Source organism: Triticum urartu, chromosome 6A (genome assembly GCF_056163025.1).
Source record: "Triticum urartu cultivar PI428250 chromosome 6A, HENAU_Tu73, whole genome shotgun sequence".
In the NCBI taxonomy this organism is placed as follows: domain Eukaryota; kingdom Viridiplantae; phylum Streptophyta; class Magnoliopsida; order Poales; family Poaceae; genus Triticum; species Triticum urartu.
The window spans coordinates 566,997,260-567,024,081 of record NC_141878.1 but is presented as its reverse complement, the minus strand read 5'-3'; the positions used below and the strand labels follow the sequence as shown (position 1 = coordinate 567,024,081).

Below are 26,822 nucleotides of genomic sequence, written 5' to 3'. Positions count from 1 at the left end.
TGCCCCAAGGCAGTCCTATGCTGCACCTCGTCTGCCTGCTCCTCCAACTAGGCAGACAAGACTTCCAGCTCCACCACCACAAGCTCCTGTTCCCACTCCCAATAATGGCCTCTGCTACAAGTGTGGTCAGCCAGGTCACCGTGCTAGGGATTGCAATCAAAACCAGAATCAACTGGCCCTCCCAGCAACTGGCCGTGGAAGCAACCAGCCTCGCAACAATAGTGCCAAGTCTTATGGTCGTGTTCATGCCAACCATGTTGATCTCAATGAAGTTCTAGACCAGCCTGCTACCGTGATGGGTACACTCCTCGTAAACTCAGTACCTGCATCTGTTTTATTCGATTCAGGGGCATCGCATTCATTCATGTCAGAAGATTTTGCATACAAGCATGACGTTAAATGTGAGGAGATGAACGCTTCGGTATTGGTAAAAACCCCCGTGGGACAATGTCAAACCTCACTGGTTGGCATCGATGTCCCCGTGGAAATCGAAGGGCTGGAATTCTATGCCTCTCCCATTATCCTGAAGTCGTCTAACATCGACCTCATTCTGGGAATGGATTGGTTGAAAGCACATACTGCTTCTATAGTTTGCGCCACTAAGGTCGTCCATCTGCTACACCCTTCTGACGAAATAATAGCTTACCAAGCTCATCTAGTTCAGAACGCCGAGGCACGTCTTTATGCCTTGAATGCGTTGAACGCTGCACCACTCGAGGGCATTGAAAACATTCCCGTCGTTCGTGAATTCCAAGATGTCTTCCCAGAAGAACTTCCAGGGATTCCCCCTGCTAGAGCTGTCGAATTCATCATCGACTTGAAACCCGGCACCACCCCTATAGCCAAACGACCCTATAAGATGCCGCCGCATGAACTCATTGAGCTTAAGGAGGAAATCGACAAATCTCTTGTCAAAGGTTTCATTCGTCCTAGTTGCTATCCTTGGGGAGCACCTTCTCTCTTTGTTAAGAAAAAGGATGGGACAAACCGATTAGTCCAAGACTACCGTCCTATAAACCAAGCTACCATTCAGAATAAATATCCTCTTCCTCGGATCAATGATCTTTATGATCAACTGGCTGGCTCATCAGTGTTCTCCAAACTCGACTTGAGGTTGGGTTACCACCAGATCCGTGTTCGTGAAGAGGACATCCCAAAAACCGCCTTCGTGACTCGGTATGGGTCATACGAGTACACCGTCATGTCATTCGGCTTAACGAATGCTCCAGCCACCTTCTCTCGTCTGATGAATTATATATTCATGGATTACCTCGACAAGTTCGTCGTGGTTTATCTGGACGATATCCTTGTATTTTCCAAGAACGAGGAGGAACATACTGAACATCTTCGTCTTGTGCTGGAAAAGCTTCGGGAGCATCAGCTGTATGCTAAGTATTCCAAGTGTGAATTCTGGCTTCCCGAAGTAACCTATCTTGGGCATGTCATCTCCAAAGATGGTATTGCCGTCAACCCTGAACGAGTTCAGGCTATTCTCGATTGGACTCCTCCGAAGAATGTGAAGCAAGTCCGAAGTTTTCTCGGTCTCGCCAGCTATTGCCGTCGATTCGTCGAGAACTTCTCCAAGATTGCCAGGCCTCTGACTAATTTGTTGCATAAGGGTGTCAAGTTCGACTGGACAGACAAGTGTCAGGAAAGTTTCCAGGCGCTCAAAGACAAGTTGACTTCTGCCCCCGTACTTGCTCCACCTGATACTAAGAAGGACTTCGTCATTTACTGCGACGCTTCCCGTCAAGGATTGGGCTGTGTCCTAATGCAAGAGCGCAGAGTGATTGCTTATGCCTCTCGTCAATTGCGCCCTCACGAAGAAAACTACCCAGTTCACGACCTCGAGCTTGCTGCTGTCATTCATGCACTGAAGCAGTGGCGACATTACCTTCTCGGTAATCGTTGCGAGATCTTCACCGACCATCAAAGTCTGAAGTATCTTTTTACTCAGCCAGATTTGAACCTACGCCAGCAAAGATGGATGGAGACTGTTGCAGACTTTGACGTGGATATATCATATACCCCCGGCAAGGCTAATGTAATGGCTGATGCCTTGAGCCGCAAGTCTTACTGCAACCACCTCCAGGTCCACAAAGTTCAGCCCTCGCTTACCGAAGAATTTAGAAGGCTGAACCTCCATATTGTTCCCCCAGGATCACTCGCTCCCCCTCCCGAGGCTTTTCCCAAACAGAACCTCCATGTTGTTTCCAAGGGTTCTCTCAATACCCTGGTTGCGAAACCAGATCTTGTGGAGACCATCAAATGGATACAGAAATGTGACGATGAAGTCCTCAAGATTAAGCGCGACCTCAAAAAGGGAAAGCCCTCATTCTTCACGATCGCCGACGATGGCGCCTTGTATTTCAAAGGCCGCCTAGTGGTACCATGTTCGAAGAAAAACCTGGATAAGACTAAAAGGGTTATGCAAGAAGCCCATGATACGCCTCTGTCCATCCATCCTGGTAGTACAAAGATGTACCAGGATATTCGTCAAAGATTCTGGTGGTCTAATATGAAGCAGGATATTGCTCGTTATGTTGCTGAGTGTGACGTTTGTCGCCGAATCAAAGTAGAGCATCAAAGGCCTGCTGGAACTCTGCAACCTATCTCTATTCCTGAATGGAAATGGGACCATGTTGAAATGGACTTCGTCACTGGATTTCCCAAATCGCAGAAAGGTAATGATGCTATTCTTGTCGTCATTGACCGGCTTTCCAAAGTTGCCCATTTTCTGGCGGTCAAAGAGACAATCACTGCTAGTCAGCTTGGTACTCTCTACATGGCTAGAATTGTTTCACTTCACGGTATCCCACTGGTTATCAGTTCAGACCGTGGCAGCTTATTCACTTCAAGGTTTTGGGCGAGTTTCCAAGAAGCTATGGGAACTCATCTGTCGTTCAGTACTGCATTTCATCCTCAGTCGCAAGGACAGGTTGAACGTGTCAACCAAGTTCTCGAAGACATGCTTCGAGCTTGTGTAATCTCATTCGGCAAGAAATGGGAGGAATCTCTTCCATATGCCGAGTTCTCTTATAATAATAGCTATCAAGCTAGTCTAAAGATGTCCCCCTTCGAAGTGCTATATGGACGAAAGTGTCGAACCCCTCTGAACTGGTCAGAAACTGGGGAGCGTCCACTCTTCGGTCCGGATATTATCCAACAGGCCGAAGAACAAGTTCGCATTATTCGCGAGAATCTCAAGACTGCTCAGTCACGTCAGAAAAGTCAGTATGACCGTCATCACCAAGACATGGTCTATCAACCTGGCGAAAAGGCTTATCTTCGAGTTACACCAATGAAGGGTGCTCACCGCTTCGGGATCAAGGGAAAGCTAGCTCCCCGCTATATTGGTCCTTTCACTATTCTCGAAAGGCGTGGTAAAGTGGCATATCAACTGGAGCTTCCGCCGAACCTTTCTCAGGTTCACGATGTGTTCCATGTGTCACAACTCCGACGCTGCTTCAAGGACCCAATTCGAGCAGTGGATCATGAAGTGCTTGAATTGCAACAAGACCTCTCCTATAAAGAGCATCCGGTCCGCATTCTCGACCAAGCTGAACGCCGCACACGTCAGAAGGCGATCAAATTCCTCAAAGTCCAGTGGTCGAATCACTCTGAAGACGAAGCCACTTGGGAACGCGAGGATCGCCTGCGTGATGAATACCCCGCGTTGTTTCCTTCTACCTCCTAAATCTCGGGACGAGATTTCTTGTAGTGGAGGAGTTTTGTAATGCCCGGATAATTAAGCTACAGTGATTCCCCGCTAATGATGCCACGTCACCACGGTTACTGTGGTAAACTCTCGATAGTTCAGAACCGAAACAAGTTCAAAATTTAAATAAAAGAAAACAATAAAAGTTTTCAAAAATTAAAACAAAAATGTTCGGTGGTTGCCAAATATTACCAAGATAATTATGGTGTAAGGTTCACAATTTTATAAAATGCCTAAATAATTTAAAATGATTTAAAGCAGAAGAGGAAATAAAGAAAAGGAAACTACAAAAACAGAAGACAAAACAAAGAAAAAAACAAAAGGGGGGAGAAGCCCCCCCCTCGCTGGGCCTCGGCCCAGATGGCCTCGGGGCCAATCAGGCCGGCCCAGCCGGCCCCTCCTCTCTCTCCTTATCCCCACCCCGTAACCCTAAACCCCTCCCACTCGCCCCACTCCCTCCCCCGATCCCCCTGGATCGGGATCGATCCCCTCTCTCCCCTCGTCTCCCCCAGCGCGCACCCGCACCGCCGCTCAGTGCCGTCGCCGGAGATCACCACGCCGGAGCCGCCCCGCCACCTCGCCATCCCTCGCGCCGCCGCACGCCCAGAGGCGAAGTGCCTCGTGCCCGACACCCCCTCACACGCCTCTCCTCCTCCTTCCCCGTTCTGGATCTGGGCGGCGCGCCCGACGCCGCCGTCGATCCCCGTCGCCCCGCCGCCGTTCACCATCGCCACCGCCACCGCGCTCCCCGTCCTCCTCTGGACGCCGCCGTGCCGCTGCCATCGCCCCGCGCCACCCCGAGCCCCGACGACCGCACCCCATCCGCTGCCGCTCGAGGGCCTCCTCGACTCACCGGACCACTCCGCCATCGCCGGAGCCCTACCCCGCCGGACTGCATCCCCTGCGCCGCGTCGTCTCCGCCCGCCTCCTCGCCCCCCTGTTGCCCTTGACCCTACGGATCCACGGTGAGGCCCCCGGCCTCTCTTCCTCCCGGCTCCTCACGTCGTCCCGCAGCCGTGCACGAGCACCACCGCGTCGGCCACGCCGTCGCCCGCGTCCCTGGCCGCCCGACTGCGCGCCAGGCCAAGCCCCCTCCTCCCCGCGCACGCCTCGCGCCCTGCGCGCGCGGCAGCCCAGGCCCGGCTCGCCGTGCCGTCGCTCCCCGCTGTCCCCGCACCGCGCCTGGGCCGCGTGCCCCGCTCACGCCCTGGTTGTGCTCCGGCACCACCGCGCGTTGCTCGTCTCCGCCTCTGGCTCCCGCCGCTCCGGCCACTCGCCGTGGCCTCGCCACTTCCACCGGAGGCGGACAGCCCCCGTCTCTGCGGGCGGGCGTCCTGGCGCCCCGCACCTGATCCACCGCCCGCGCCCGTTTGGCCCTATGGGCCACTGCCCAGTGGGCCCCCCACCCACGCCCCTGTTAAAAAAAAGAATAAAAAAGACATAATAAAATTAATTAATTAATTAATTAATTAACTTAATTAGATCTATTAAATTAACCTAATCACTTATTAAACTAACTAATCCTGTTTAGTTAACCTAAGTCAATGACAACCGGGACCCACGCGTCAGTTTGACCAAGTCAACTGACTATTAACTGCTGACATCACCCTGATGCCATGCTGACATCATAATGGCATTTCCAAATTAATTTTATTCTATTAATTTCAAAAATGATTTAAATCTTTTAAAATTAATATAAAATAAACCGTAGCTCGGATGGAAAAACTTTGTACATGAAAGTTGCTCAGAACGACGAGACGAATCCAGATACGCAGTCCGTTCGCCCGCTACGCATCCCTAGCATAGCGAACACGCAACTTTCCCCCTCTGTTTCATCTGTGCGAAAACGCGAAACACCGGGGATACTCTCCCGGATGTTTCCCCCCCTTCACCGGTATCACCTCATACCGCAATAGGGCACCCCTAGCACCGCTACTTGTCATGTCATGCATCGCTATGCATCTGTTTGCTTAAATATTTATTGTTTCTCCCCCCTCTTCTCTCGCTAGACACCGGGACCGACGCCGCTGCTACCCAGTACGACTACGGAGTTGACGATCCCTCTCTCTTGCCAGAGCAACCAGGCAAGCCCCCCCTTTGATCACCAGATATCGCCTACTCTTCTCTATACTGCTTGCATTAGAGTAGTGTAGCATGTTACTGCTTCCCGTTAATCCTATACTGATGCATAGCCTGTCCTTGCTACTACTGTTGTTACCTTACCTGCAATCCTAATGCTTAGTATAGGATGCTAGTTTATCATCAGTGGCCCTACATCCTTGTCCGTCTGCCATGCTATACTATCGGGCCGTGATCACTCGGGAGTTGATCACGGGTATATACTATATACCTTATACATGATACATGTGGTGACTAAAGACGGGTCGGCTTGAGGAGCACCCGCGAGTGGATCTTTGAGGCGGAGCGACAGGGCAGGTTCCGACCACCTAGGAGAGAGGTGGGCCTGGCCCTGGTTGACGTTCGCGGATACTTAACACGCTTAACGAGATCTGGGTATTTGATCTGAGTTTGGCCATTTGGTCTATACGCACTAACCATCTACGCGGGAGTAGTTATGGGTATCCCGGCGTCGTGGTATCAGCCGAAGCCTTCGTGACGTCAGCGACTGAGTGGCGCGCGCCGGATTGGAACGTAAGCCTGCTCTTGTATTAAGGGGGCTAGTTCTGCTTCCGGCCGCGTACGCAACGTGCAGGTGTGCTAAGGGCGATGGGCCCAGACCCCTGTGCGCTTAGGTTTAGACCGGCGTGCTGACCTCTCTGTTGGTCTAGGTGGGGTTGCGACGTGTTGATCTTCCGAGGCCGGACATGACCCAGGAAAGTGTGTCCGGCCAAATGGGATCAAGCGTGTTGGGGTATGTGGTGCACCCCTGCAGGGAAGTTAATCTATTCGAATAGCCGTGATCTTCGGTAACAGGACGACTTGGAGTTGTACCTTGACCTTATGACAACTAGAACCGGATACTTAATAAAACACACCCTTCCAAGTGCCAGATACAACCGGTGATTGCTCTCTCACAGGGCAATGAGGGGAGGATCATCGGTTAGGATTATGCTATGCGATGCTACTTGGAGGCCTTCAGTCTACTCTCTTCTACATGTTGTAAGACGGAGGCTGCCAGAAGCGTAGTCTTCGACAGGATTAGTTATCCCCCTCTTATTCTGGCATTCTGCAGTTCAGTCCACATATGATACCCTTATTCCATTTGATACCCATGCATATGTAGTGTAGCTTCTTGCTTGCGAGTACTTTGGATGAGTACTCACGGTTGCTTTCTCCCCCTTTTCCCCCTTTTCCATTCATTCTGGTTGTCGCAACCAGATGCTGGAGTCCAGGAGCCAGATACCACCGTCGACGACGACTCCTACTACACCGGAGGTGCCTACTACTACGTGGTGCCCGCTGACGACGACCAGGAGTAGTTAGGAGGATCCCAGGCAGGAGGCCTGCGCCTCTTTCGATCTGTATCCCAGATTGTGCTAGCCTTCTTAAGGCAAACTTGTTTAACTTATGTCTGTACTCAGATATTGTTGCTTTCGCTGACTCGTCTATGATCGAGCTCTTGTATTCGAGCTTTCGAGGCCCCTGGCTTGTAATATGATGCTTGTATGACTTATTTTATTTGTAGAGTTGTGTTGTGATATCTTCCCGTGAGTCCCTGATCTTGATCGTACACGTTTGCGTGTATGATTAGTGTACGATTAAATCGGGGGCGTCACAGTACTGGGACCACCGGAAGGGTCCCGGGGGTCCATCGGGTGGGGCCACCTGCCCCGGGGGGCCACATGGGCTGTACGGGGTGCGCCTTGGCCTATATGGGCCAAGGGCACCAGCCCCAAGAGGCCTATGCGCCTAGGGTTCAAGGAAGGGAAGAGTCCCAAAGGGGGAAGGCACCTCCTAGGTGCCTTGGGGAGGAGGGATTCCTCCCTTGGCCGCACCCCCCCCCCCTAGGAGATTGGATCTCCTAGGGCCGCCCCCCCCCCTTGGACTCCCTATATATAGTGGGGAAAGGAGGGCCTCTCACAACACGCCTTTGGTGCCTCCCTCTCCCTCTCCAACACATCCTCCTCCTCCATAGTGCTTAGCGAAGCCCTGCCGGAGTACTGCAGCTCCATCACCACCACGCCGTCGTGCTGCTGCTGGAGCCATCTCCCTCAACCTCTCCTTCCCCCTTGCTGGATCAAGAAGAAGGAGACGTTACGCTGACCGTATGTGTGTTGAACGCGGAGGTGCCGTCCGTTCGGTGCTAGGATCTCCGGTGATTTGGATCACGTCGAGTACGACTTCCTCATCCCCGTTCTTTGAACGCTTCCGCGCGTGATCTACAAAGGTATGTAGATGCAATCCAATCACTCGTTGCTAGATGAACTCATAGATGGATCTTGGTGAAACCGTAGGAAATTTTTTGTTTTCTGCAACGTTCCCCAACAGTTACTGATCACCAGGTATGTCATCTGCGTCTGGCGCCGTGCGGCCTTGTTGGGCAGTACCATCGTCTTCTTGGTTAGGGGAGCTAACTTTTAGCATATACGACTCCGCAAACCCTAACATTTCTCCAACTTCCTTCTTTAACTACAAGATTTCAAAACATAATTACCACAACCTTGAAAGTTAAATAGATTAATTACGACATGCAGAGACTAAAGACAAAGAATATTCAGGTATTTGTATTTGCATCTTCATATGCAAGTCTATAGCATCCAAACAACCAGAGACATCTGTATTTCTAATGTCCAAATCAATCTGATCATATCCAGATTGCTGCTAATCTGGAACCAGGAGTTAGTGCCTTAATTATTTTGATCGCTTAAATGTGTGGAATTGATTGCACGTAATTTCACTATTGATTGTAAAATCTCACTAGCATATTACTAGTGAATGTGTGGAATTGAATGCCTGGTTTTTATATAGGAGTATTGGCAAAAGGAAGGTGGAAGCCAGCTTACGGGAGAAGCTAGAGAGGGAGGGTCTTCCAGGAGAAGCCACCAAACGAACCAGATGATGCCCCGCACGTTGCCATGAAATTGGACGTATATAGTTTCTAGATATTACGTGGAATATTATTTAGTTCTTACGATTTTTAGCTATGTGAGGGATTTCTGTGTAAGCAAACCAAAATCTTCGCACGAAAAATTTGTGCATGTCACCGTTAAAGGGAATGTGATTTAAAATGCACTTATAACGCACTAATGCATTTTGCATAGGACCATTTCATGTTTGAGTAAATTGTTTTTTTAGGGGAAATACCTGCCTTATTATTACTTAGTCTATGGCTCCATCAGCCACAATAGCATCACAGGTACAAGAAGGAAAAATATTAAACCAGGTCTTGCATGAATTAAACTTAAAAGGCAACACTTCCTAGCTAGTATATGAGCAACTTTGTTGGCTTTTCGTCGTGTTCCAGATCACTCGAAACTCGTCGACGCCAACCATCATCTCCTTTATCTCATGGATGACAGGTCCAAATCTGGACCGGTCAAGTTGTTCCGAGAAGAGAGCACGAGCGACTCCTTGGTTATCTGTTTCAATCGCAGCCCTTGTAATGCCAAGTTCAGCCGCCATTTGCACTCCCCTTCAGCAACCTAGTAGCTTCACATGCTCGGAACAATAGATGTTGTTAAAAGCATGACATGCAGCAGCCTTGCATGTGTTTCTATGGTCTCGCGGAACGCCGGAACCACTCCAACCCCACCTCTCGACCCATCTTTCTTCAGCGATCCATCGACATTTATTTTAGTCCAACTCTCCTCGGGTGGCACCCATTGGGCATCCTTTTGCACAGCCACGGCAGTCCCCTTTGGTGCATGGACATCGAGCCACTCGTCCAGGAGTATGAAGACACGCCCAACCAGTTCATGTGCGTTGTCGAAGGTCCCATTTTTTGTGTAAATTGTTTATTGAGGATTATTCGATGTTATATTGCAGGTTTTGTGTAGTGGTCATGTGTTCTTGGAAAACCTATTCCATTTACTAAAATACTAGCATGGGAGAAGCGCGGCACCATGCCGTGCCCGCAGTTAAGCTCGTCGTTGCTTGGTGTGTAACTTAATCTGTTGTTGCTCATGTCTACTACCAATAGTCTATTGTGTTTTGATAGATAACTTTTTGTGCAAATTTCCGGTGAGCAGCCGAGCAGGTATATGCTTATGGGAAGATTGTATGCTTGTGTGACAATGGTGCAATAGATCATTTGGACCGTTGAGTAGATTACACAGCTAGGTGCATACATGTTCGTATGAACAGAGAAATACAACAGAGTGGACACCAGATTATGAGAATACATTGCGTAGCTAGATGACATACATGTGCGAATAAAGAGGATAATTCAAAAGAGGATAATTCAGTGACTATGGTTCATTAGTACCTTGAACGATCTGCTTTTGGTCTTCACCCCTTGTGGTCGCTTTCTTCATCAGAGGAGGGGGTGGTTACTTGGCCTCGAGTTTTCTCGAATTGTTACTTTACTTGCGCTCTATTTCTTCAAGCAATAGAAGTTGATCTTCTGTGTCATCACAGCGGTTGATGCCGAATTGGCATTCTTCCAGTTTGAATTTGTTAGCATTCTTTGCAATACTTACATCTATGTACACAGACCATATTAACACAGGGGCCTGTATTTTGTTATATGGAAAACAAGTGTCACTTAAGATAAAACATTTTTATGTGGTTTGTGCATAGAGGTTAATACTTTTTTATGTAGTTTGTGCATAGAGGGGTTACTCTCACAAAGAATAATTTGGGAAAACGAAGATGGCAAGGGAATAGACGATGTTGTTTCTATGGTCAAGATGAAACAATTCATCATTTGTTTATTTCCTGTCTGTTTCACACTTTCCTATGGCGTACAATTCATGTGACTTTTAACCTGCTTCCACCTACTAGTATAGCAAATTTCTTTGGAAACTGGTTGGGAGTTAAGCCAAATATCCAGGACGGAGTATGTGCTTCACTTCGAGCTTTATGAAATTGCCGAAATGACTGTGTTTTTACAGAGTGGAAATACAAACCATTTTGCAAGTCATTTCAAGTCTACAACATGGATCCATACATGGTCCTTACGACATTTGGAGGTACATGAGCTTATGGCTACTGGGTGCAACCGATGAGAGATGATCGCACGGGTTACTTACAACCAGTTTGAACGGTGGTTCAATAGTAGGCATGTGTGTAGGCATATATTCCTATTTTCGCTGGTTATGGCTTCTTTCTTTTTATACAGATGTTTGTGTACTAAACCTTGATATTCACCGTTTAATAACTATCTTGTATGTGTCACAATGATGCAAGAGGCCATACATAAGACTATATAGGATTTCCTAAACAATTTTTACCTTTAAGGCAGCCAATCATACCAAATTTGGACTAGTTACAGTTACAGGTCCACCGGGTATCATCATAAAACACCATCGTGCGAAGGTGCCTGTCATGAGAAGAGAGCATGCTTAGCTAGTTACTGATCACCAGGTATGTCATCTGCGTCTGGCGCCGTGCTGCCTTGTTGGGCAGTACCATCGTCTTCTTGGTTAGGGGAGCTAACTTTTAGCATATACGACTCCGCAAACCCTAACATTTCTCCAACTTCCTTCTTTAACTGCAAGATTTCAAAACATAATTACCACAACCTTAAAAGTTAAATGGATTAATTACCACATGCAGAGACTAAAGACAAAGAATAATCAGGTAATATTTGCATCTTGATATGCAAGTCTATAGCATCCAAACAACCAGAGACATCTGTATTTCTAATGTCCAAATTAATCTGATCATATCCAGATTGCAGCTTATCTGGAACCGGGAGTTAGTGCCTTGATTATTTTGATCGCTTAAATGTGTGAACTTGATTGCGCGTAATTTCACTATTGATTGTAAAATCTCACTAGCATATTACTAAGTTTGTGGACAAGTTGGATTAAATTCACATTCACAGATCATCATCAAACAGAGGCCAACAGTAGATAAATTCATACCTCGTCCACAGCACCGCTCTTTATCTTAGACTGCATTATGCACCATTTCTTGAAATGTGCACCTGAAAGGACAGAGTGCCCACCGCATCCATCAAATTACAAATTTCCATTTGCAGTTTTGCACTGAGAACAGACATCATAAGATAAAAGGAAATAAGAGAACACAAGCTACACATGGAGATCAGAAGAAAAACACCAACCCGCACTAATGTCAACACTGCACGAACTAGAATCGATGGTTTTCACAGACCATCTACAGTGTATCTGAAAAGTGGAACATCAGTTAACTATATTACCAAATCATAGTTGAACACAGTTGTATTTCTAACAGGGCAACCTAAAAATAAGTATTTGTAACACTATAAAATAAAAGAATTTTGGAATCAGAATGGAAGTAGCTTGCTCGAAATTGGAATAGCATTGTAGATTGCAATAAAATGGATATGTAAATGTATCTTTCACGGAAACTAACTAAGCTAGAAGTACCTCAAAATAGGAACCAAACGGAACATCATGTACTTGTTGTACAGTCTCGAATACCTAAAAGATAGAAAATGAGAAATCCGATTTATTTATGATCTGTAGTAGTATATACTGTATATAACATAATGTAATACTATGACTCGAGAAATGTTAGCCGTCATAATGGGACGTTCAGTTTTGCATTAAAAACATACCAGATCGGTTTTGTTAGCTGAAAGAACCGTACGCTGCCACTCTGTTATTGCTGAATATGGAGGGCACATTGGACTGTGGCACATGGATTTACAGTTAAGTTCTCTCACCTGACCATCGTACTCATCTGCAAGGTGCCACTGGCCCAGCTGCATACAGAAATATTTCTAGTCAGCAATAATGCATGACTCGGAGAGCTGGCACTGTGCTGGATACTTACGTTGATATCTTTATCCTGACGAGCTGTCCGATATTCTGTTGTGTAAGTTGAGTCATCACTTATAAGATTACTGAAAAACTGGTCTGCAGTACACGGAAATGTTCCCTGAGATGAGATGAGATTGAAGATCAGTTGTATAATTGTATTACCAATTGCAGAATCATGGAAGATACAGTTAGTTATCATTACATCAAATACAGAGACTAGAACTTCTTCTTTGACAAAAGGTTGCAGTAGCCCTGTTAAATCAGCACATTCTTCTGGAACATCTGTCTCCATGCTATTGTTTCTTGAGCCACTGAGTGCACGTAATGCAGATCGAGCATATTCCTATAATCCAAAGTCCAAATATATTAAAAGCCATTATCGATTTTGATAAGCAAATTATGGAGATCACGATCATGTAAATCAATGCCAATCATAAACAGCAAAACATGCAGAAAGCTTTGCTTCAAAACTAGTGCACTAACAGTAAGACTGCAGATATGCAACAACAGCGTGCAATGTATATTGAAATTCTTAATTAAAATATGTGTGGAGAAAAGGCTGCTCGAGATGTCACTACCTGTTTCTCAGCCTCTATCATGGTATGGAAGTTCTTCACAGCTTGTTCCAATGCTCTAACTGTGTGGTTTCTGTTCCAAAATGATGCAAATATATATCTAACTCTTCCTGCAAAAATAATATAAAAAGGTGACATAAAGCAATTGATGAAACCTCCCATCTTATCTAGATTACCATAGTCAGTCCTTTTGCCAGCCTCTAGAAAATGTGTGAATATTGTAGTATAAATTTTGGTCAACAATGCCCTTTTAGTCTGTTTTCTAGCATGAATGCATGATCACTAGCTTCCTCCGCACTTCTTAAGCTTGCAACCAATTTCACATCAAGTAAACATGTATCTCAAGTCATGGTGGAATGCAATCTACACTCACGTAACAGAAATCTACACCAAGTCATCGACTAATAAGTAGTAATACCAAACATGCTGATGCTGCTGAGAAATAGAATTATAGAAGGTTGAATGGGAGCAGAAAACCACATAGTCAAACCGAAAAATAGAGAAGACCACATTATACATGCACCTAGTTTAGCTGGATGGCCAAAATGGAACTAAAAAGCGTCATGATTTATAGTGTCAGACAATAGAGCAAGACAACAACAACTTTCTAAAAAGCGTCATGGAATTAGAAAGCCTTTCAGTCTCAAACAAGTTGGGGCAGGCTAGAGTTGAAACCCTAAGATCTCGAAACCAAGTCATGGTTCTAGCACATGGATGGCTAACTTTCATGCACCCCTATCCATGGCTAGTTATTTGGTGATATTCCATTCCTTCATATATCTCTTATCGGACTCCTCCCATGTCAAGATTGGTCTACCCTGACCTCTCTTGACATTATCAGCACACTTTATCCATCCACCATGCAATAACACATCTACAGACCTGCGTTGTATATGCCCTAACCATCTTAGACAATCTTGGACAAGCTTCTCTTCAATCGGTGCTACCCAACTCTCACATATATCATCATTTCAGATCCAATCCTTTCTTGTGTGGCCACATATCCATCTCAACATGCGCATCTTTGCTCCACCTAACTGTTGGACATGTCGCCTCTTAGTTGGTAAATATCCTGCGCCATACAACATCGCAAGTCGAATCGCCATCTTATAGAACCTGTCTTTTAGCTTTCGTGGCACTCTCTTGTCATAGGACGCCAGAATTGGCGCAACTTCATCCATCCGGCTTTGATTTCATGACTCATATCTTCATTTATATCACCATCCTTTTGCAACATTGACCCCAAATATCGGAAGGTGCCCTTCTAAGGTACTTCATGCCCATCAAGGCTAACCTCCTCCTCGTGCCTAGTAGTACTAAAACCGCATCTCACATGCTCAGTTTTAGTTCTATTAAGCCTAAAACCTTTCGATTCCAGAGTCTGCCTCCACAACTCTAACTTTCTATTAACCCCCACGGGGCTACCATCGACTAGCACCACATCATCCGCAAAGAGCATACACCATGGTATATCTCCTTATATATCCCTTGTGACCTCATCTATCACCAAAGAATAGAGATAAGGGCTCAAAGTTGACCCTTGGTGCGGTCCTATTTTAATTGGAAAGTCATTGGTGTCGCCATCACTTGTTCGGAACTTGTCACAACATTATCTTACATGTCTTTCATGAGGGTAATGTACTTTGTTGGGACTTTGTGTTTCTCCAAGGCCCACCGCATGAGATTCCATGGTATATTATCGTAGGCCTTCCCCAAGTCAATGAACACCATATGCAGTTCCTTCTTTTGTTCACTGCATCTCTCCATGAGTTGTCGTACCAACAAAATCGCTTCCATGGTGGACCTACCATTCATGAAGCCAAACTGATTTTTGGCCACGCTTGTCATTCTTCTTAAGCGGTGCTCAATGACTCTCTCCCATAACTCTATCAACTTAATTCAGCGGTAATTAGTAACTTTGAACATCCCCCTTGTTCTTGAAGATTGGTACTAATATACATCGCCTCCATTCTTCGGGCATCTTGTTTGACCAAAAAATGTGGTTGAAAAGCTAAGTTAGCCATACTATCACTATGTCTCCAAGGCCTCTCCACACCTCAACGGGGATACAATAAGGGGCCATTGCCTTGCCACCTTTCATCTTTTTTAAAGCCTCCTAACCTTAGACTCTGGATTTGCCACACAAAAGCATCTATTGGTATCATCAAAGGAGTCGTCCAACCCAATGGTAGAGCTCTCATCTCTCCATTGAACATTTTGTCAAAGTTATCTCACCATCTATGCTTGATCTCCTCGTCCTTCACCAGAAGCCGATCTGCTCCGTCCTTGATGCATTTGACATGGTTGGCATTCCTCTTTTTCCTCTCCTGGATCTTAGCCATCTTATAAATGTCCCTTTCACCATCCTTTTAGTTTAAACGTTAGTAGAGGTCCTCATATGCTCGACCCCTTGGTTCACTTAGAGCTCGCTTTGAGGTCTTCTTTGCCACCTTGTACTTCTCTATGTTGTCTGCACTCCTATCCATATGCAGGCGTCTGAAACAGTCCTTCTTCTCCTTAATAGCCTTCTGGATATCATCATTCCACCACCACATATCTTTAGCTTTGCCGCTACCTTGGTCACCCCAAACTAGTCTGAAGCCACCTTCCGAATGTAGGTCACCGTATGCATCCGCATATTGTTTGCATTGTCTCCGTCCTCCCAATAGCCCTCCTTAACAACCCTCTCCTTGAAAGCCCAAGATGCCTCCCCCTTGAGCTTCCACCACTTCGTCCTAGTGACTTTGGAGCGCTTATCCCGCTGGACACGAGTCCGAAAGCAAAAGTCAGCCACCACAAGCTTATGTTGAGGGACAACACTCTCTCAGGTATCACCTTACAATCTAAGCAAACACGACTGTCTTCTCTTCTAGAGAGGACACAATCAATCTGGCTATAGTGCTCACTACTACTAAAAGTCACTAGATGTAATTCTCTCTCAAGAGGGTGTTAGCTACGATCATGTCGTAGGCTAAAGCGAAGCTTAAGACATCCTCTCCTTCTTGATTCATGATGCCATAGCCAAAGCCCCCATGCATCCCTTCAAAATATGTGTTAGATGTACCCACGTGGCCATTGAGCTCTCCTCCTATGAAGAGCTTCTCGCCAATAGGTACACTCCTAACAAAGTCCTCCAGGCCTTCCCACAACTCCCTTTTGGTGCTCTCATTGTGGCCTACTTGTGGGCATACACGCTGATAACATTGAGAACTAAGTGCCCAACGACCAGCTTGACTAGGATAATCCAGTCCCCTTGCCTCTTGACGTCTACCACTCCATACGTGAGGCTCTTGTCGATCAAGATGCCAACTCCGTTTATGTTTGTAGTTGTCCCCGTGTACCATAGCTTGAAGCCGGTGTCGTTCACCTCGTTCACCTTCTGTCCCTTCCATTTGGTCTCTTGGACACATAGGATATCAACACGTCTCCTCACCGCAGCATCAACTAACTCCCGTAACTTACCCGTTAGGGATCCTACCTTCTAGCTACCTAAGCGGATTCTACTTGGCTTGGCTAGCTTCCTTACCCTTCGAACTCGTCGAGTCAAATGCAAAGACCCTTGCTCATTTTTCACTACACCCAGGCGTTGAGGTAGTGCACCACTAAGGATGCAGCAACATGATCCTTGCTCACTTATCACCGTATCCATATCAAGACACGGCGTGCCACCGTGGGGGCGACGGCCCGGCCCTTGCCCATTTAACACCACACTCGGGTTCTGATATGGCACGTCGGTAAGAGGGTAATGCCTCAACGAGGTTCTTCTTGGTTTCATCTCCATAAGAGTGGCTGGGTTTTGGCATTGGGTCGGCAAACCTATCACAACCCTCCTCTTTTATTCGGGCTTGGGACCGGCTATGCTGAGATTTGACAACTAAGTATTATAAAATCAATGAAAGGGATTTAAGTTTGCAATATCCATATTTAGTGCCAGAGTAAGAATCAAGATGCAAAAGGTTGTTATGCCTATGCAAGATTGCGAGTATTAAATCCTACCATCAGGGCATGCTAAGGAAGGAACTCCATGTCCTCCCGCTCCCGTTCGAAGAAATATCGTAATTGCAGGATTAATAACTGCAAGTTGGCTTTTTGTTATCTACATGTAAAAGAAGGACAAAAGTGATTAGTAACACTTTTAGCAAGGAAATGATGTAGGAGAGTGAGGCAAGGCTCACCTCATCAATATCTCTCAAAGGGAGCTCAACCTTCATATATAAGAAAAACATGTTTTCAGTCTCACAATGTATCACAACCATGTAAGCAATTGGATATATTTCTAAGACAAGCTTTCTAGCTTTAACAATGTAAAATTTTCCGCAGCACATAGGATACTAAAGTTATCCAACCCAATCTACAATATAGAGAAAAAATAGTGAAAAATGCTCTTGTTGACCAGGATTGGTAGCATCAGTGATTCACATTTAGGAGGCAACTGATGCATGTCAGACAATAGGGAGATAGCATTTAAGAACCACATGACAAAAGGATTTGATCATCTAACTTAATTAGATCTAATGACAAAGTCAGTATTTCTTCACTAGCTCTGTTATCCTATTGTTTCCTCATTTACGATGTTATCCAGCAAATAGACGACATAACAGATATTTATTTATTTGTTAAAAAAGCTAAATCTAGTAGATAATACTCAGACAGGCTGCATCTAAGTAAAGATCTCAGTAAAATTTATTAGTATGTGTTAATATCATGTGATCATCAAAATGTCTCTTTGAAGTTTAGACACACAATGAAATGAACATAACACTAAAAATGGATATTTTCTGACAAGCAAAAAAGATTAAGCGAAAATAAAGAACCAAGTAAATCCACCAATCAAAGTGTGCAATTGAAAAATATTGTATGTGAGCTAACCTTAATCTGCTTAGAGAAGATGTTTGAATAGAAGCAAATGTGCCATAAAGACACATACATGCGACCGTGATATAGAAATGACCTCTCAAGTGCACATGAATAAGTGTGTTCAACAACCTGGATGATAAACAAAGCAATGAAAAAATAACTATTGCAAGTTGGTAATAGACCTATCCATGAATCTATTTAATTAGAACTCCCTCCATACCATAATATAGGACTTTTTGCAGTTCAATTTGAACTGCAAAAACTTCTTATCTTATGGTACAGATGTAGTAGTAGTAGTAGCAGTAGCCAGTAGGTACTTGCCTCATCTGGAGGTAGCCCAAAAATTGTCTGTAAATGACCTGGCTTTTGGTGAACGACAGTAGGGCCTTCTTTGTCTAAGGACATCCTTTTACGAGCATCAGCCTCAGCAGAGTTGTTTAGATCCCTATAAAACACAAAAAAAATGATATACGTCAGAAAATTATTATCAGCCTCAGCAAGTGACATTTTGACAGTAAATAAAAAGTGAAGCAAGTGACTGCAACATGCCAAAGCTGTTCAAAACTGCAAAAGAATTCCCATCTAACATAATTACAAAAATCAGAGCAAATTAATGAAAGATGAGATATTTACCTGGAGGAGCTCTCATTAACCCTGATCGCCTTGATATGGAGACAAACCTAACAATGCAGAAAAATTGATAAGATAACTGAAAAACAAATGATTCCGAGAAACCAAGTTGTTTTTAGAAACCAATTACCCGCCCTGATGAGCTGTCAAGTGCATGCCAAACTGGTCCACTCTGCTTCTCAGACTCAGCTGAAACAGTAACAGAACCAAGTGTTGTGCTCTTCCATACTATGTCCCAATCGTATATTTCCACCTTTATCTACAATAGTGCACAGAATAAATGCCAAGTGCATCTTTGATGAAGTACCACCCATAATACTGATGGAAAAAACTTATTATGATTGAGAAACCTAATGTTGGCTCAAGACTTATTATGACACTGCATGTTCAAGGAGAAAATCAAAATTAGGTACGGAGTAGAAGAGAAAGTGCCGGTGATAACCTTTACAGGAAGGCAGTCAACAACAAAATTGAATTCCTCTCCCCACATTGGGTTTCTTGAGCCAGGAACCATGGAGCTGTAAAGGTGTAAGACAGTAAGAGATGAAACAAAGGGGAAAAGTAGACTACCACTCCAAAACTGGCTGCTTTCCTCATTTGTACTAACTGTTTCCATGGACCCCTGCCACCATTGTTTTCCCCACAGAAATATTTTCAGACTTTCTCAAGCCCCCAATCATGGAGTATATGACTCTGTGATGCCCATATTCAGAAGAGAAATGCAGAAGGGGGTGTGCATGGATGAAAGAGTATCGAACCGCACCTGAAACGCTTATCTTGGCCGCAGGTGATGCGTGCATACGGGTCTGAATTCCCGTTTAAGTTGGCCGCCATCAAATCCTTGGCGGCGAGCAGCTTCAGCTGGACAGACAGAAAGACACGCACCCAAGTCAATAAGTCACACGAACCAAAGAGCCGTCAGAGTGGCTGATGAACAACAACGGCGAGCCACACTCACGTTGACCGCATACGCCGAGGGCGCTCCCTTGTGGCACTGAGCAGCAATCCAAGCAGAGCAGAGCAGACAAAAGCCAAAACAAAAACGGTCGCGACGTTAGAACAGGCGACCTCTCGTCGCCGCGCCCAAATTTGCCCACTGGCGGACGGCAGCAGCAGCAGTCGATGCTTTGTTTACCTTGTCGACGAGCTGGAGGCCGTCGGCGGCCGCGGGCGCGCGGCGCGGGCGGTGGAGCGCGTAGAGCGCGGCGAGGACGAGGACGAGGGCCGTCGCTGCGGCGCAGGTGACCTCGATCTCCCAGCGCGTCGGGACGAGGAACCCGAGCGCCGCCGACGCCGGCGCAGCCTGCGGCGTCATGTGGGGGTTGGGTTCTCTTTCCCGGAGGTGGGGATGCCCATGAGAGGGAGAAAGGAAGGGAAGGGGAGGATGGTGGTTATGACTGGGAGGGAGACTGGGAGTGGAGCCGACGGCCGACGGGCCGGCGAAGGCGGGAGCTCTCGGAATCGCGGGGCCCGCCAGTCGGCTGGTGCTGCTCGGTGACGCGAATCTTGACGCGACGTGGACGCTTGTCGGCGCTGCTTTTTTGTTTTCTTGCGTCGACGTGAAGCGCCCATTGAGGGTTGCCTTTCGGGGGCCACGCGTCCATAATTTTCATTGTCCCACCCGAAAATAACATACGAACACGATCTATCCATTTGAAGAAAAATGACATTTTTTTTTTGCGGGTGAAAAAAAAGTCATTTATTGTCCCAAGAGAAAAGTGTCAATTTTTATTGCGGTCGCATGCCAGCCTCTAGACACGCAACCGCAAGAGCTATAAGACTAGCCACAATGGATAGTAACATACACTAGTAACATACACATATCCCTAGACTATGTTACTACCTTCATAGCGGGTAGTAACTTAAGGGTGGTAACATGCAAAGATTCATTTATTAGGTTATAGACTCATATTGCATTAAGACATGTGATGTTATAGTAACTAGTTAAGTTACTACAACTACCTCTCTCCTCATTAACGCATTGCCACATAAGCAAATTTACTGAGTTGGACTCGATGTTACTACTGAAGTTACTCCCATTGTGGCTAGTCTAACCCAATTGCAACGGCACAATACACAATGTGCTTGGGTGGAGATGGGGTTATGTAACATGTAATCTCAACGTGAAGGGGCTCTTTACCCCCATTCTTTTTTTCAATATATATAATACGCACACTCGTGCGTATTTAAGAAAAAAATACACAATGTGTTGCAATTAGAAATGCCGACCAGTTGCATACCCATCACTAGACTTACAACTACAGACATTGTAACTCGACCGCACATGCAAGTTCCTTAACATCATGTTGGGATGTTGCGTTGTGACCATGTATAGTGCTGGCGGTGGTGTTCATGTTTTGTTGGGTGTTCTTTTTTCTCAATTATACAGTACATGTCAGAGCCGTTTTTCTTTTCTTTTTGGAGATGCAATACAAATGGGAGCGAATGCACATGCCACATAAACGGGCCGAGTCATGTACATGTTCTTTTTTCGGTTTTGGAGAGGATTGTAAAGGTTCTTTGTTTTTTTTCTTCTTCCTACCGAGTTTTCATTGTCGTTTTTTACGGATTCCCCCCTTTTTTGTTTATTTTTGTAATTTTATTTATTTACCTTCATTAATATTTTTTAAAATTAATGATTTTAATTTGATATCATTTTTGAAAATTATGAATTAGTTGCATGTCCGTCACTAGACATACAAGTACAATTGTTGCCCTCGACTGCAACTACATGCCGTCAACATGACTGCAAAATAAGGGGTGATGGAGTGGAGGTGTTGCAAAAGCGAGGTGTGTGTGTGTGGGGGGGGGGGGGGGGGGGGCTCAGTTGCAAGTCTGCCACTAGAGACGCAACAACAACCGTTTTGCCCTTAACTAGAACTACATGCGCCTCAACACAATACAACTGAATTTGTTTGGCGCGGATGTTATGCATGTGGCATTTGGGACGGGCAGTTGCATATCTATTACTAGACACGCTACTGTAAGTGTTGGCTCTGACTGCAACTGCACGCCTTCAACACAAATTGCAACTGGGGGTTGCGAAAAGCAACGTTGTTGTGCGAGGGAGGGGGCATGTGCATGTCCGCCGCTAAACATGTAATTGTAGGTGTTGCCATCGACTGCAACTGTAGGTGCTCGACGTGGCTGCAACTATGTGTGGAGGAGTGCGGTTGTTGTGGTATGGTATCCCACGGTATAGATTTTTGTTTGAAAGAGTAGGCAGAAAAAGAAAAGTTTGTTTTCTCTTTTTGCCGGGCCATTTTTTGCGTCACCACGGGACTGTGTTTGGACTGTGTTTTTTGTGTGCGTTAGTTGTTATATGGTGTTGGGGAACGGATAGGCTATGCTAGTATAAATCAAAAAATAAAATTTACCACGTTCATCTGAGGAACTCTTGCAAGTAATTGATGGTGAAGCCATAAATATCTACTCCTCTTGATCCGGGAGCGACTAGTATAGAAAATGTCCCTTCGGTGCAAAAATAGAAAAATCAAAGCTGGGCCATTGGATTGAAGCTGGATGGCACAGATTTCCCTGGAGGGATCTCAGTCCACTTAAACGTACATTTCAGGAAAAACCCCTGGTAAAGTTAGATATGTCACACAACGTTTACAGTAACCACCTCATCTATTTCTTTCCATTCGTTACGTTCTTCAAGATTTCAATTCTATACAACAGTAATGCCTAATCTCATAAAAGCCACACATATTTAAATACACTATTGGACACCACTAATTATGCACGAAACTTGGGCAAAGAGGTATGTTAATACTTATCACAAAATTTGAGTACACAACATCAACGACAACAAATCCTCATCACAAATATTTTAGTACATGACAAAATTAAGCCAGCCCCTTCGATCAGAACTAAACATATGGAGATTTCAAAAAAAAAGAACTAAACATGTGGAACACCCTACCAGAACACAACACAACAGACATACATAAATATCAATTGATACATAAGATGGGTCATTTTTGGAACAAGAACAGGTCATGTTGGTGGTCGTGTCGAAGCAGAGCTCGTAGAGCTTGTGATCCTTGACGCGGACGCCGAACACAAACACCGTGCCACCGATGCCGATGAGCGGCAGGGGAACCTAGCCAGCCGAGTCGAGAGCAGATCAGGATTGCGCCTTGAGGTCGAATGCATACATGGTACTGTCCACTGGTGACCATTCAGTTATACAACAGAGAGCTGACACCTATCAAAAATTTCTTCCTCACATGGCCCTCAAATCATTCAAAGACAAGCCCCCCCCCCCCTCTTTATTACATGTAATCAAGAAAAACTTGTCAAGAAAGATATCACTTCCTACGGCTCTGTTCAATTGCAGGTCTCTGCTGGGTTTGGGTGATCACCCACAACCTGCAGGCTGCAGGGATTAGTTCATCTATGGGAGCAAATCCTTGTCAGCTTTGAACCATTCAGTTAATCCTTGCGAGAGAAGGATTTAATCTCCACGTATATAATCTCACATATGATATATATACATATACATATATATATATATATGTACTCAACCTATGTACTGAAACACAATCAACTAAAAAATTCCAAATTCAGACCTATCAAATACAGTTGTTCGTCATTCAGAAAAATAATATCCAAATTAAACACCACGGCATGAACTTCTTATTAGTCAAATTTCAGGAAAAAAAAACTGCAGCCATTATTGTTGTACAACTTATATTATTCACCTTGGTCGAGCTTCTGCCGTGCTGAACAAACGGCTCTCTCATCTCGCCATGTTGTGTACGTCATGGATGGATCAATTATTCTGAAACCCTCTGGCCAGGAAATAGGAGAATTAGGAAACACGACCATGTGCATGCAAGCGGCAACAATGCCAAATCACCCTCTTATTTAGGTTTCAGAACAGAAAAGCAAGACCAAAAGTTTAGGTTTACAAAATATACAATTTGACTTTCTCCCAAACATTTTAGTTCTGACTGTAGTACAACCAGTATATTTGATGCCTATAGGGCAGCTAGTATCTACAAAGCACATAATGCATAAGAAACAACAGAAGACCGCATATTGAAAAATGATTTTTACTGTTCTTTTGAGAGAAAATTAAAGGACTGGATTGACTTCTTGCTACATTCTATTTATTCTTAATGTACAATATGCAGACTCACATTTCGCCGTGACCAAAAGAGAACACAAAATAGACTTCGGATATCCCCATCTATGAATGAGATTTGTTAACAAAATGGAGTGACTGATAACTGATTAACTAGTACACATGCAGCATTACTTATCAGGAAACCCGTAACCCCAAGCTCTAGTTATCCCATCTCAGGACAATGCTATTATGATATACATTCAGCTTAATTCTTTTTGTAGAACAAAAATGGAGTGACCAAATAAGAAAGGTGTTCAACACACAACATTTCTGTCCAGAATATTCATCTTGAGACTAAGTACACATATTTCTGTTCAGAACATCGATGATGTATGATTAATTGTTTCTGGGCCTATAAGTTTCATCTCTTCTATCACTAATTTGCACAGAAATCGTTTGGGTCACTACCATTTCGTCATTAGTCAGCCAAAATGCCAAATGTAAGTTGTGGTCACTCCATCATATCAAAGTACCAAACTCAGTCATTTTCCCTACTTCTATCATCCACCAACAGACCTGACTAATTTACAGCAATATGGCATGTATGTGAAGACCATCTCAGAATATATGCTTAATTTGATGCTATTGCCCTGCTAATATTTTAACAAGTGTTGATGCCAAAACATTGCAACCCTGTAGTTCAAGCTCAGAGTAAAAACATTTGATAAATTAATCCACACAATTGTTTACAACTACTAAGACAGGGATCTGACATCTAGTTCCCCCCTTGTTCGTCATATCTTTGTTGATTTCAGAGAGGAGAGATCGGATCCTAGAATAGGGATCTGACCGCCATGTGAGCTCATTTATATTCACAATTAAGGCCAATAATTGAATCTTCCCACCGGACCATGAACTCTAGAAATTATCAAGGCCAAGACCAAGAACCCTAGAAATTAAGAGGATGACTTTGGGGGGGGGGGGGGGGTGCTGAAGAAGAGGAGGAGGAGCGGGGCCTTACCAGTCCAACGACGGGTCGTCGCAGTCGCCACCCATGGTCACCGGCTCACTGCCGAGATCACGCCGCTGTGACGCCGGAGCTGGAGCGCCGTCGCCGTCGGGAAGCAGTTGGAAAATGAAATAGGGGTGTGGCTCTCGTTTGATGGCACATAATGTAGGAAGCAAATTCAACAGAGACGAAGGTCCTTTTTGCACAGAAGCATGCATTTATCTGTACACATTCTCCAGAAGAATCCGTGCCATCCATCCTGAATCCAATGGCCCAGCTTCAATTTTTCTATTCTTGTACCAGAGGGCCATTTTCTATACTAGTCGCTCCCTCTTGATCCCACATACAACTCCTCATAGATCCCATGAACAATTCATCCGCCGCATGTGCAATGTCTCTAAGGTATCGACACATATAAGGACTGGAACATCATGCGTCAGGGTGCTAGCTCCTAAGGCGCGATATAAACTTGAACTTTTGAGTTGAGACTATAAATTATAGAATTAAACTACCAACATACCTTGAGACTTAAGAGGCGGAGTTCTCTGGCAGCCTTACTAGCTATGCCGCGACCGTTCATAGCATCAGTGGTGGGAAAAATTCTCAAGCGAAGGCTATATCCCATGATGCCCACCGTGCAGCCATTGCCCCAGCGGTTGGAGCGGCAGCTAGCAACGATCAATCGAAGTGCTGGAAGTCGAACATGATGACAATGGACCACGCGTCGGCTAGAGGAGGCCGGAGCCTGTTGCCCTGAAGTAACTGAAGTGCTCTTAATTTGAGCTCCCTGCAAAATGTGGGGCCCTGTGCGGCCGCACACCCCTATAGGCACGGCCTTGTGTTGTACAACCCCTATCCCATGTTTTCCTTTGCGGGGCGGTGATCTCAGACCGTGCATGTCAGTGTCTTTTGGTTTCCATCGACGACTTTCCGACCACTTCTTCTATAATCTAATTGGGTGTCAACAAGTTTGCATCTGATGGGACGAGCGGCAATAAGCATTGCTCACGATGCGATGCCGATGGACGCGGGAATAAGAAGCCTTCGACACCCCCATAAACTTGGGTGTATTTTGCAATTTCTGCAAGGCCCTTTTTCAATGATCCGTGATACAGTACTTAATATGTCGCATTTGGCCTTTCCGAAGGAAAAGAAAAGGAGAGGCCCGAACTCTCTTGCAGACACTTGACGTGCCCCCGACCCCTTCGGGCGCAGCACAAGCTTGTGGACTTAAACAAAACAGAGTGCATGCGCCAGCTTTGGATAACCGGTTAACCACCACCATCATCAACCAACTACTGGTACAACGCCAAGCCACCGCCCACCTGCGTCCAAAAAGGAATCCGTAAACATTTCCTTTTACTACATGGCTGCTTCGTTAACGTCTTGGTGATGTGCTACTGGCTCGACCGCTGAAGCGCACGCAGCTCTCAGCTGGCGGCAAACGCCAACTACCAACCGCGCGCCGGCCCCACCCGGATCCTGTGCCCGCCGAATCGCCCACCACTCGCTCCTCATCATGCCCTCTGTTTTACCTCCTGACTTTTAAATCCTGTTGTCACCGCTTTGATCTAGCGTGCAAATTAGAGCACCCAAAAAAGATTAGCCGGAAACAGAAAAAAAATAGCAAGTTAATTTTAACTATTGTGTGTGAAAGCAACTGACGGCTCCTCCTCGACCTCCACCATGGTAAACCGACATTGTGTTCTTAACGCAACAACCAAGGCAAAAACAGTCAGCGGTTTACCTTGTCCTGCAAATACCCTTTTACCAGTTCTGATTTTGTTTGTTGCCTAGTACTGGTTCAATAAAGGACTGCTCTCGCGCATGCACACGGGGCTTAATTGCAAATGATTACGCATGAAGTTGACCCAACAAATAAACATTTTATCATTTCCATAAAAAAATTATAAAAATAACACACAAAAAACATGGCATATATGTGGCCTGTCAGTATTTTTGAAATCGAGATAATAAATTAAAAATTACTCCATTTTTAAAAGGAAAATAGAATAAGTGGAAAACCCTCAAAAGCAAGGGGGCAGAGTATGAAAGAAACACATAAACTAGATTAACAGCTGCGCCGGAA

At 45.3% G+C, this 26,822-nt stretch overlaps 1 protein-coding gene across 2 annotated transcripts; it reads right to left on the bottom strand.

Annotated features, from left to right (window-relative positions):
- Positions 1-10,961: 10,961 nt before the first annotated feature.
- Positions 10,962-20,111, bottom strand: LOC125515098 (BAG-associated GRAM protein 1). 2 transcript variants are annotated; one of them, XM_048680521.2, is made up of 18 exons: positions 19,786-20,111; positions 19,609-19,644; positions 19,414-19,511; positions 19,093-19,168; positions 18,781-18,909; positions 18,654-18,700; positions 18,342-18,465; positions 18,033-18,149; positions 17,339-17,368; positions 17,160-17,259; positions 13,167-13,273; positions 12,791-12,931; positions 12,602-12,706; positions 12,384-12,530; positions 12,193-12,246; positions 11,907-11,970; positions 11,707-11,768; positions 10,962-11,330 (listed from the first exon to the last, which is right to left on the bottom strand). In XM_048680521.2, the coding sequence occupies exons 1-18, from the start codon at positions 19,963-19,965 to the stop codon at positions 11,190-11,192; spliced, it is 1,758 nt and encodes a 585-aa protein (XP_048536478.1). In that variant the 5' UTR covers positions 19,966-20,111; the 3' UTR covers positions 10,962-11,189. The 2 variants fall into 2 exon arrangements, with proteins under 2 accessions (XP_048536478.1, XP_048536479.1); XM_048680522.2 differs by lacking the exon at positions 11,907-11,970 and having other exon boundaries at positions 19,786-20,072.
- Positions 20,112-26,822: the final 6,711 nt, after the last annotated feature.

Coding starts and splice junctions, on each gene's coding strand:
- LOC125515098 (XM_048680521.2), bottom strand. CDS start 19,965: ATGACGCCGCAGGCTGCGCCGGCGTCGGCGGCGCTCGGGTTCCTCGTC. Junction 19,512..19,608: donor CCTCGGCGTATGCGGTCAAC/GTGAGTGTGGCT, acceptor CTGTCTGTCCAG/CTGAAGCTGCTCGCCGCCAA. Junction 11,971..12,192: donor CGTTTGGTTCCTATTTTGAG/GTACTTCTAGCT, acceptor TCCACTTTTCAG/ATACACTGTAGATGGTCTGT.